Source organism: Neltuma alba, unplaced genomic scaffold (genome assembly GCF_004799145.2).
Source record: "Neltuma alba isolate B1F8T4 unplaced genomic scaffold, ASM479914v2 tig00007095_pilon, whole genome shotgun sequence".
In the NCBI taxonomy this organism is placed as follows: Eukaryota; Viridiplantae; Streptophyta; class Magnoliopsida; order Fabales; family Fabaceae; genus Neltuma; species Neltuma alba.
In genome coordinates, this window is record NW_021634666.1 from 3253 (window position 1) to 16614 (window position 13362).

The 13362-nt window shown below is 32.7% G+C and overlaps 1 protein-coding gene across 1 annotated transcript; it reads left to right on the forward strand.

Moving 5' to 3' along the window:
* Positions 1-8961: 8961 nt before the first annotated feature.
* Positions 8962-10313, forward strand: LOC114751771 (CASP-like protein 1C2). The gene is made up of 3 exons (XM_028940439.1): positions 8962-9149; positions 9238-9340; positions 9948-10313. The coding sequence occupies exons 1-3, from the start codon at positions 8989-8991 to the stop codon at positions 10197-10199; spliced, it is 516 nt and encodes a 171-aa protein (XP_028796272.1). The 5' UTR covers positions 8962-8988; the 3' UTR covers positions 10200-10313.
* The last annotated feature ends 3049 nt before the right edge of the window (positions 10314-13362 follow it).

The window sequence follows — 13362 nt, forward strand, 5'->3', positions numbered from 1 at the left end:
TAATCATCCAATTAAATATAATATAAATTAAATGAGTAATTTAATTTATACTATCCAAATGATATGTATTAAATGAATAAATATATACATATATGTGTGTGTTTTTATAATATCTATGGACTAAATCAAAATTCAATCCAAGATAAATTGACATGATAAAAACTAAATTATAATTTCACCCATTGAGATAAACGATTATTAAGAATATATATGTAAACTGATATTATTTTGTGAATACATTGTCTCTTCAAGGTGTCCTTGCCCAGTATTATAAATGGGGACTTTAATTCATTAGCTCAACTCACCCAGTTATAATCTGCTTTGTCTATCTTTATAGCTCAGGCTCTATTAATCTAGTTCTAGTGTGAGCACCAACATCAAAATCCTGTAATTGGAGATACCTCTCTCTAATAGATTCAATTTGAGATCTCAACGGTTGCGTTTTCTCTCTCTATTATTTGATGTTTAAATTTAGACAATATCACAATCCTGTAATTGCATGCTTTTCATAAATCTATTAGTTACTTACTTCTATATTTGATATGAGAGAATCGGAGAGAAAAAGAGGAAAAGAAAAATTTTAATAAACTCAATTTAAAAAATTTAAATAGTGGAGTTGAAAATTTTTAATTAAATTTTCTTACTCTTTTATCTTATATATTCTCTTTATCAAATTTTTATAATTCTATTTTTCTAATTTTTTTAAATTTAACCCATTAAAATTTTTTCCTCTCATATTCATTGTTCTATTTTTCTCATACCAAACAGACACTTAGAGATATGGACCGGGATTTGGATTGTTGATTGATTATTAGCCATCTGGCCAAGAAAATTAATCATTGGCAATAATTCACAATTAAGTTTAATTTCTCTGCATCTTCCTCTGGATAAAAAGTGTGTTCAGATATCCTGAAAAGTGCTTCTTAGAAGCATTTTTTTCATAAATTGAGATAAATTTATCTATATATTTATCTCGTAGATCGTAAAATTACTTTTAAAATTATGATTTGGTTTCTATTTAAACTCATCCAAAATCTTCCTATCACGTTTACTCAGCGTCCTTCGCGACACGCAAAATGATGATCCTGAGAAAAATAAAGGGCATATGTGTAAAACAGGGGGTTTTTTCTAGAACCGTTGGTAGCTTCTTGGAGGGTAATGTGGTAATAGCACTACATTAAGTTTGAGGCCATGCGCCGCTCGTCGGCGTTGATTTTTTCGGAGAATCCCTGGCGCGAAAGGCTCTGTTTTAAGGTCTAGCCAATCAGAAGACGACACGTGGGTGGCAGTGAGGAAACCCACGAAGCAACGCCTTTTGTCACAAACCAGCATTTCCATGTAAAGCAAGCTCTCGACGATTTCACCATATTACCCTCCGTCAATGTCCCATAATTACCTTCCACGCCCATAGCCAAACCACAAGTAAAAAAGCCAACCAAGTTTTTAGTTAATCATGTGATCATTCTAACCGTCGTCCTATTTTAAATTAATTAAGTGCAAACTAAAAAATTAATTGAAAATGCCATTCAGTCCAGTTGTCGTTTGGGCACTTCGCCCCTTAACTACTTATAATTAACCTATGATTATGGTTCCAATAATGTTTGTCACCAGCTCATACACTTCACACATACTGGTATTTTATGGCAATATTAATTAATTACTATAAACATTATTCCAGTCGGCAAAAAAAATTTATAAACATTATCCAGTTTGTATATTTATTATCATTTCCTGATATATTTTGAAGGAGGGGACCATATAAAATAAAATCTTTGTAGGTTGATATGATGGAGTCATACCTAAATAGATACATATATGCATGTGCATTTTAAGTTTTATTATTTTTTTAAATTAGAGAGTCAGACGCTTAGAGCCTGATATTGGGATTAAGTCCGCGACCTTCTAATCATAGAGAAATTTGCATTTGACTGTTTTACAAGATAATTGAGTAATTTTTGATAAACTTTATACGTAATGTCCATTCCATAATTGATATGCCATTTATTCGCATTTGGCGGCAGGGAAAGGATGCCTCAAAGTTAATGTCTTTATAACTTTTATAAAAGTGCTACTCCCTCCCATCGGTAATACATATCAGCAGTTAATTTTTTTCCACATAATAATAAATAAAAATTTAGTTATTAAATTTATCATAAAATGATATAGTTTTCATATTTTATCTCTAAAAAATATAAACTTGCATTTAATGTTATGTTTTTATTATCTATTATCTATTTCCTATATTTAATAGATGTGAAAGTGAAAAAATAATATTAATTATCCTGACAACTTATCACAATTTTTACTATTATTAAGTCAGTTAATTAAAAAAAGTAAATGATATTTAAATGGAAACCAAACTATAATTTTAAAAATAATTTTATAATGTACAAAATTAAAAAAATACTTTTTAAAAATATTTTTAAGTATTTCTAAAGACGATTGAGTGCGAGAGTTAATAGAATCTGAAATGATTCCCTGTAAATCCGCAGTCTACTGTTAATGAGTGCTTTTGAAATGTATGGGAAATGAGTCGGCCATTACCAGACAAACTTTAATTGGTCATCCTAATAGTATTACATACGTGGGGAGGTGAAGTCAGGGACTAGGGAATGAAGAATGGGGTGAGAACAAAGGAATTTGAGAAGGGTAGTTTTGTAAAGCTGGGGCTGTACTGTGCTTGCTCCGTTGCTCGTGTCATGAAGCACAGACCAGCTTTTCCTGCCAAGGGCCGTTCCTGTTTCTGACGTACATGCTCTAACTTTCATCTGGATGCTTGCCACGTGTCCTTCCTCACTGCTTTTCTCCACCACAAGTTTTCCGTCCTTTCCCCCGTCAGACTTCCACGCCACATGCTCCTCTTTCCTTTTTTTTTTTTTTTTCGAATTGACATGCTCCTCTGTCCCGACTCGTTAGATTTTTCATAAATACGGTGGCTCTTATCACATATATGTAATTGTTTCAATTGTGTGATTTTATTTAACTTTAAAAAAATTAAAGTGTGAAGTTGCATATTTTTTTTAATATTCTTGTATTTATAGATCAATTTAATATTTTTCACAGAAACAAAAAAATCTTAAATTTTATTAACTCTCATTTAAAATTTAATAATTTTTTAGTTTTATCTCTATTTAATATATATTATACTTTATGTAATCAAAGTCAATATAATAATAAATGAAGGGTATAATTGTACATCCATATAAAAAATTTCTCTTAATACTCTATAAATAGGATTAAAAAATATTTTTTCTTTCACGAGAGCACATGATACGTGTGATTGATAAACTTTCAAATATTGTAACCAATAATTTATTGTTTTACCCAATGAGTGCGCAAGAAATATTGATAAACTATTTTTAAACATATAATTGGATGGGTTACATGTAGAATGCTTAATTTGTGTTCATGAATGCATCTTAATTATATAACTGACACAGTAACCATGTTTTGGGCAACGTACTTAAGGTATAATGACAAGCGGCTTCTTTTTTTTAATTATCTCCCAGGATTCTGGATCATAAACACTGCCAATTAATTATTGAAACATTAATTTCATATTTAATTCTCACGTGGCCCTTCTGGATTCATAAACCAGCTTCCATTCCCAATAATTGAAAAAGAAGGCATGGTCGATTCCATGCTTGTGCTGGCTTAGCTCTGGACGTTTTAATTTACAAGTTTTTTCTGGGGAAAAAAAGCAATATATACGCACATGAAGAATAAAATAATAAGGTGAAATTAAATTAAACTACCACGAGAACTAAATGTGGGAATATTAGAATTATTCATGATCTCACGTTACGTGCGATTTGTTTAATAAAAAAAATTAAATACCATGTTAGAATTAAAAAGAAAGAGAAAATATTGTATGTATTTTGAGATGAGATGAATAAATCAAAATATATATAAGAGAAAAGAATAAGGAATCTTAATAAAAAAATAAAAAATATATCACAATAACAAATATCTATAGTCCCCCATCCCTTATTATAAGATCTAATTTTTAAATATATTAGTCCCTTTTTATAAATTTTCTTTGAGTTTATCTGAGTATTTAATGCAGTATTACCTATTTTATCCTTAATTTAATGTATTTAATACATTTTCTTTCTTCATTTATCTCACTATTACTTTTTCACATCTACCCATTCATATATAGAAGTATATTTGGAAAAAAATTATATTTGTTACATACTAATTATTTTTAACTATTTTTTAAACCGTACAATTTAATTAAAAAGATCTTATAACAAAGGACGGAGTAGTAGTAATTTTTTATTCTATTCAACAGATCCGTACAATAATTTGTGCTTGCTGAATACGAAATCTGAGAACCATGTACTACATAATTGCACCTTCACAACAAAATAATATAATAACCAGCCCAAGTTGAAAACGTAAGATGATTGGGAGGCAGATGTTAAAAATTATTCTAAAGCAGTTTATGCATATTTAAATCAATAACTTAACTGGGTAGGTATGATGTCAGAACGCACTTGCAAGGCCACCATTGGATTGCCCATGCACGAACCTTCTCTCTCATATGTGATCGGACAGATAACAAAATTCTCTCTGCGTTAGTATTATTATCGTTTTGGTTTTGATTCACATGGTTTGGGTTTATGTCTAAAGACTAAAATCAAAACTTATTAAAAATATAGAAATCATTTATGAAACTAAGATGAAAAAAATTATGAAATCATAAAAACTAAAACTAACAACTAAAAATTGTAAAGACTAAAATCAAATTTTTGGTCAAAATATAAGAAATAACAATGATATCAATCTTTCTTTCTCACCATTGAAAAATTGTAATCATATGGTGGTGATGATAAGGTTGGTTGGCATTTTAATTATATTCTTTGACTGCAGTGATTATTGAATGTTGTCAAGTAGGATCAAATTTTTTAATTACTGAGTGTTCATGAAGCCGATTATTCAAAATGGATAGACATCAAGGTTTGTCCTATATTGCCATCCCAAGTTTAATTATCTTCTTGTTTTTTTTTTTATAATTTATGATAAGGCACGTTTGAATCAAAAAAATTAAAAAATTAAAGTAAAAAAATTATTTTTTAACATAATTTTTTTTACATAGGACAATATTAATAAAAGGAAAGATGATATTCTTCCCACCAAATGACCCTGCCCATTTTTCCTTCCCCGAGAGATTGAAATGTGGCCAACGGTTCATCATGCTCTTTCTCTTCTTTTTTTTTTTTTTAGGTATGTTTCTATTAGAAATAATCATATTCAAAATATTATTGGGCACTAAATATGAGCATTTCTCTCAATAAAAATTTGAATCTTGATTCGTCACGTTATAAAGGATTAAACCCTCTTGCTGGCCCCAACCCTATTCGTTCATCATGCTTTTTGTTCGGAAAAAAAAAAGAAGAATTGATCAGCTTCGTAATAACAAGTGAGTAAAAAAGAAGGCTGAGGTCCGAGATATTTATTGGTGTCTGAAAAGTATCACAAGCTATACCAAGATTTTTTTCATAAGCATTAAATATGGACCTTATATATTATACATAATTTTAAAAATAGTCATACATCCTATTCATAGTTAACAAATAGTATGGGCATATCAAAAAAGAACAAATAGTGTTGTTTGTTATGAATTTGTATTTTATATCGATTGATGTTGAAATTGATAGGAATGGAACCTAAAGTAGACCTCAAATAAGATTTATGTTCGAAATTTGAAGATATGGATCTGGGATCACCGTTTTACATTCACGAAAATATCTTGTCTAGGAAATTGAAAATCTATATGCATCCATGATTATTCATATGACATAAGTTTAAATTAAACACTAGACCCTGTTGCATTATTCATAATTTCGGGAACAATACAATTTCATATGAATTTATATTACAATACAAGTATTAATATCAAGGGAAGAGGTAGTATTCTTCAATTTAACTTGCATGAATTTGTTCAATTCCAAAATTCCAAACAACAAACAATTTCTCATACTAGATATTCTTTTAATAAGTTTTGTTAATCTCAATACTAATTCTTATTTCTTATTTTTAATACTTCATACTAAATAAGAACTAAATGTTTAGTGACCTGCAGATCCACCACTTCAGTGAACGCAGAATTTACTCCTCCTCGGCTCCGTTGGTGGATAAAATTTGGATCACCCATAGATATTTCTGAATAGAAATATAACAAAGTTGATAATATTCTATGGAGCAATAGGAAAAAAAATTCCGTCAAGTCCCATCTTATTGGAAATGCCAGCCAAGAAAATCATACCAGAACACGACAGCTCAGGATATAGAAGCCAACCAGAACCCCACGAGTAACTGTCAAGTACCTTAGCAATTCAATCCATCGAATCCCAATATAGCGGGCAGAACAGATAACCCAATCAGTCTCATCAAACCCAAAAAAAAAATCCTAAGCCACTTCTGGTTTCAATGAAACTTCCACAAGGAACGGAGTCCCATGTAGAATGATTGACCTTCAAGTTGCATCAATCATAAGGATGAAACCAGAAATGACCGCATATATTCACATCAAGTTGCTATTGTCCAGAACTGGGGACATCCAAAGCCGCTTAATCTTCACTCCTAGGAACACACCAGAAGTCCAGGATGACAAAAAAGTTAAAACAAATTACTGCTTCGATTATTTTAGCACACCAGAGGCCATTATAATGAATTCAAACAGAGTTTATTTACCTCACAGATGATCAATAACTTTTAACGGAGTCAACAAAACCACTGCTGCGAAATCTCTCAATATCTACCTCCAAGTTCACCTTCTGCCCAATTTTCCTCAAAGGAATCACCGCCTTTTGCTGGTTGTAAGCCACCAACATGAAATTGAAACGCCCTTCTTCATCAAACACATCCACCACTGTCAAACTAGTCCCATCCACAGCTGTAAAACCTTTGGGCACCACATACGTCAATAACTTCTTCTCTGCTTTCACTTTCACCCACAAGGAATCTTCTTATGGGTCCATGGAAACTATCTCCCCTGTCCCATCGTCGTGTCCTTGAACAAAATGCCCACCCATTCTGGTCGTGGGTGTGACCGACCTTTCTAGATTCACCAGCGACCCGGCTTCCAGCTCCATCAATGAAGTTTTCCTTAACGTTTCAGGAGGCAATCCAACGGTGAAATCGGAAGCCTTGGGATCGAATTGGGTTACCGTGAGGCAAGCGCCATTGACGGCAATGCTGTCTCCGAGGTTTACGCCGTCGAGAACGGTGTTTGCCCCGATCTTCATGGTGAATCAGTCGTCCTGGGCGATCCCGAGTTGCTTGATTGTGCCCATCTCTTCAACAATTCCGGTGAAGAGGCATCGGACTGTGCGGTGGCGATTGGTTGTGGGTTTGTACGTCGGAAGGATGTTTAATCTAGCATTGGGTTTGGAAGGGATGAACTGAGGATTAAGGGATCTATGACGTGCGAAGCTTCTTACGCATTTAATTGATACGGCTAGAGAAAATGAAACCGCCATTTTGGTTTACCTCATAGATCTATTCAAGAGAAATTCTGAAAACCCTAAAAAAAAGGGGGGGGGGGGGACAGTGCTGTTTATGTAAACCAATTTGTTTCTCTCTTCATCTGCATCAGAACATACCCACGGATGTAAGTTTCTGCTTCAGCTTCCCTTGCTCTAGATCCTCTTACAATGGCTTAGATGCCAAAATTTAATCACATTCTAAATTTTAGCGGGTATTGAACAATTGATCCCTTTAGTTATAAAAAGTAATTTTGCATATCAATTGTGCAGAACATGTTAATCAAAACAGAGAATGACATATAATTTGACCCAAGTCAAAGGAATTTTAGAGAAGGCCTTGAACTTTTATCTCAGGATATAACGAGCAAAAACAGAGGAATTGGCCAACATATCAACTTCCTTTTGCTGCTGTGTGCTTCCCCATGGCATCAAATCGCTGGGGTCAACAATTACAGATTGTTTCACATTCTCCAAAGTATCAAGTGTCACAACGTAGACTTAAAAAGTTCATGCACAATTTATTACTATTTCCGATTCTAATTATAAGACTTTGTTTATAGACTGGAAGTAGTATATTTTTTTCATTAATTGTGCTATAAAAGTTATCAAATGAACAAATTAATCTGACAAAAAGAACGAAAAAAACTGAATGCAAAAGCCAAACCTATTATTATTGATGCAATGTAATAAATAAACAAAACAACAGTAATTTCTTATAAGCAAATTCCAAACATTATGCGCCATCTTTAATGAAGAAAATTTGGTCATCTGTTTATCCATTTTTGTCTTTACCTTGAAAATGAAGCGTGCAATTGTGCAAGGAGCATCAACCTCCACCTACCAACTTACAAGAAATGAACTTTAAATGCTTGATCATACTAGCCACGAAACTAACTTTAGTGATTGGTGCAAGATTAAACCTCCATATACACATACATATCCCCCCATATTTGTGCAACAGAACTCTCACAGAAACCTTTGAAGCAAATAAATTTTAACGTAGAACCAGCCAAGGCTAAGAAAGAAGGCTACAAGAGACGTTAGTGGAACCAAAAGAACATGAAACCTGAAATGCACAGCAGAAGACAGAAAAATGGAAAACTAAAGCCAACATGGCAGGTATACTGGTTTGAAATATCAGGATGCAATGAAAATGACATTTAACTGATATAGCTTTTTATGACAAGAGCAGAAGTTCAGATCACCTATACTTTAAGAAGAAATGTTACCAAGAACAAAAGGTAAATGCCCTACAGAAGGTTGACGCAGCAGAAAAAGTGGAAAAAAAAAGATTTTCACTAGACGGCGTCATAGTACAGACAGATAAAAACCTCACCTAACAACACAGAAAAGAAATAATAACTTGTGTCAGCGTCCCTTATTTTCCTTCCTAACCCTCCCAGTCAAATACATCTATTATTTAACCTCTCCTTGGAACACCAGGATTTCATAATGCAGCACACCAGCAGAGTTTGTGTGATCAAAATCAAACTCCATGGGTCTGGTTAAGAGAATCTGCCACCTTGTGCTAAGGTTCTTGGCCTTTGGAGCCACCCTTTCATCGGTCATTGTGATGGCTACTACCCACGAGAGACTTGGCTTTAGCTTTTTCCCTTTCTATTATGAAGCCAAGTACACCAACACACCTGCCTTCAGGTAAGTTTTGTTGATTTTTCTGCAGAATTAACGAGTCAGTGTTTCTTTTTTCTTGGGACATGAAGCTGATTATTGAAAATCTTGCCAGGTACTTTGTGATTGCAAACTCTGTAGTGACAGTGTACGGATTCTTCGTCATGTTTCTTCCCCCAAAGAGCTTGCTCTGGCGTTTCGTGGTTGCCTTGGATTTGGTAATTTCTGCTCTAAAACTCACTTCTCCTTTCTCTGCCACTACGGTGGAGCATAATATGCATTATTTGGCGAACAGTCTTATTAAGCAGACCCGTACTTGTCCCCTTATTCATCAACAAAACTAATCCTGAAATCAAGATCCATCGTTAATAAGGACTGCCTGAGCCCGGAAGAAACGAAACCTTAGACATATATAGAAAGATTGATTTCATCAATATGTCAACGAGTATGAATCGAAGTCATGGCCTCACATCTGGGCCTGAAAACGTAAAAGCAAGCCCAATCATTAAGCCCATATGAATACATAACGGGCCACAGTTCAACCCCGTCTGTCCAGCCCAATAATGTATGCCTAGGAAAGATCAGGGTAGGATGGTCAGTTTGAATTGATAAGCGAAAGAAGCATAGACAAATAATGCAGAAAAGTGACTGATGGGGGAATAACCTCATAATCTAGTAACGTGAAAACTCTTTTATAAGTAGGAAGTCATCGTTTCCATCCTCTTGTAATCTCAAACCATGAGTTCATATCCTTTTAATTCAAAAAAGGAAAAACAGAAGAAAAAGAGAAGTAGCTGACGGATTTATTTACTGTGTGGGGAGCAGGTATTCACGATGTTGCTGATATCAAGCGAATCAGCAGCAGTGTCAATAGCGTATGTGGGGAAGAAAGGGAATGTGTATGCAGGTTGGTTACCAATATGTGGTCAAGTCCGAGATTACTGTAATCATGTCACCGGAGCTTTGATTGCCGGTTTAGCGGCGGTCGTAATATACGTGATTCTCCTTCTGTACTCCATTCACACCGTGCTCGATCCTCTCCTTTTGACCAAAACCGGAGGTTGCCCTCATTATTAGGTTTAGTAGATGTTGGATATGTTTTAAGGTTATTTGCTGTGTGCGCCTGTGTCCTCTCCTGGAATCTCATCTCTTCTTTGACTTTCAGCCCTCTTCTTGAGGGCGCCCCCCCCCCCCCCCATCATTTGTGTTTTCCCACCTAGGACGGCCCTCTCGCGAGTAATAGCTAGAACTTAGAATTCAGTTTGGAGGCCATGGTTGTTTTATTGATTAGTGATCATTACTATTAATTGTCTCTAAGAGCAATCAGTCACTTCTCTCAAAATAATATTGACAGCTCCACTTTATTGTTTCGTGTGATGGGAAAGGAATGGGGCTAAAAAGGAATCTTTTTTAATTGTTTTTCAAAACACTAAAATTACAAATCTAACCCCAACCCAAAATAAAATATAAACAAAAAATAATTAAAGGTTAAGATGCATCCAATAAGCCGCAGTATTCTTTTTTTGGATGTATCCACTCATTTAACATTTTAAAATATTTTTTTTAAGTATGCCCAATAGTTTGAATTATTTTTTGGAGTATCCACTACTTTAAGACGTGTCTAAAAATATTTTTTAATGCATTAAATACGAAGGAAGAAAACAATTTAAAGTGTTAGAGGTGACTGAAAAATGCTTTACGATTGTTGATGGACTTAACAAATTAACGGCGTTTTGGTAGTGGCCTTGCGGGTCCCTTGAAGATATTATGTGTGGTGGGAAGAGAGCACGCGACGGAACCGCTGGGCTGCTGGCATAAAGTGGAGAAAAAGCATTAAGAAAATTATGAAACTGTTGCGAGAGTCAAATAATAACAACGTACATTGGCTTAAATGATGAGGCAAAAGGTAAATGCAATCAAGTAATGACACGAGACCCCAACGAGTAAAATGTGTTTATGTTTTTGCCCGAACCCAACAAAAAAAAAAGCGTTTTATTTTTAAGATTAATACTATAAAATTTCACCTCGTTCTTAAAATTTAATATTATTTTGTTTTTGTTTTTGTTTGAGCGGTAATAAAAAAAACTGTTTTAAGAACCAAGAATTTTAAAACAAACTAAAATCACTTGTTTCAAATATGGGGAATTAAACTCAAAATAAAATTGTTGGGAAAAAATTAAAATGAAATTAAAATTTCAAATTTTAAGAATAAAATTAAATTTTAGAGACTAAAATTATATTAATCTTTGTTTTCATTACAAGCAATCTGAACGCGAGACAAAACCATACTGGTACAGATACAAAGTTTAAAGTCGGAATCATTTTCATACGCGGTAGATTGAATTGTCGTTTACATAACTAGCCATTGACCAAAAAATCTTACATAATAACTCTTCGTTTGGTTAATAAAAAGGATAGTAAGAAAATAAAATAAAACAATAATCACTGTTAATCAATTTGGTATGATTGTGAGGATGTTACAAAAATTATATTTTAAATATTTAATTACTAAAATAAAAACAAAAAGATTATAAAATGCTGTTAACCAGATTTTTTCCCTCACGCCCACCTTGCTTCGCCCTTCTTACAATTTTTATTTATTTTTCTTCTCTTTCTCAACATTCAATACTCTATTTCTAACAATTTTATTATTCTGATTTTTTTAATTCTTTTATAGCAAAAAAATTGAATTCCATAAAACTTGTTTTAGGATCAGTTTAAGTTTTAATCAGCAAGCAGCATGACAATAATTAGTCTCAACACTATCCACTGATGTAACGCATACCAACTTCCTCATGGTTTATTTCCAGCGAAGCCTCTTGTATATACTAGAACCATAATATAATAATCCTATTTATCCACCTGCTTTATGTCCCATTCTACATAAATCATTATTACGTATATGAAATATAAAATTTAGATAAAGCTTTGTAGTTTTCTCAAATTTATATATATTTCTTAATTTTTTTACATATTTTATAATTTAAATGTCAAAAAGTACTTTTTTTTAAAATAAAACTATTAAATTATTATTGGTGTGGAGAAAGACCAAAAACAGAAAAATACGTTTACCACATAAATTTGACCAGGAGCCACAAGTTTAACTACTTGTATATCCCCAAGAAAAAACGTGGTCCGCGCATACGTGTGTTGTTCATTTTTTCCCGTTTGTTTCTTTCCCACCCTTTAAAAAAATGGTGGCCGGTGATATATTATGTTCGTGAATTTTAAATTACTAGAATCTTTATAAATAGCTCTGTTTGATGGGATCGGATAAAACCTAATAAAATACTACTTCTGATTCTTAATATAAGAGCTAATTGACTAATTTAAGTAGATTAAAAAATTAGTTAAGTTAGTTATTTATAATAAATATGTGTTATCTTCTTTAACATACATTTGCTAATTATATATATTAACTAGAACTATTATTTGATAGAATATTTAACATGTGCAACTATTATAAGTACTACTTAAAAAAATAGATAAATATAAAATATAAAATAAATTATGGTCTTACATTTAGAACCAAATTAAATATCAAATTAATTTTATATTAAAGGCGGGAGGTAATAAAGGGAAAATTGGGAATAAATACCCCATTAAGAAATTAATTGGCAAATAGGACCTAAAAACTTTCTGCAGGTGAACTTCCGTTGTGTGCAAGTGATCTTCTTTTTTTTTTTTGCAACTGATCTTCTGTGTGCGTGTAACTGATTTTCCGTGTGCGTGTAACTGACCTTTCTTGTGTGCAACTGATCTTCTCAGGTCCTATTTACCAATTAATTTCTCAATAGGGTATTTATCCCCAATTTTCCTGATAATAAATGAGGGCAGAAAAACCAACACCTCATCAATCATCACTCTCGACAAACTATAGTGCATTTGATACTACTTCTCTAGTCCTTAATATAAGACCTATTTAACTAATTTGATTAGATTAAGAAATTAGGTAAGTTAGTCAATTATAAGAAACGTAACACATTTTTGCTAAAACACCATAATTATCTTTATTAATACTTCATTTTCTTTTCTTTTATTTGATTATGGTTGAGGGAATATGTATATGGGTAATTTAGAGAAAACTGATAAATATGATAAACAAATCTTATATTTAGGATCAAAATCAACTCAATAATTGAGTCTTATATTAAGAATCGGAGAAGTATCAATTAATCACAAAATAAAAAACAAACCAAAGTACAAACAGAGGGGCTTTCTTAATCAACTTCTATCTCCC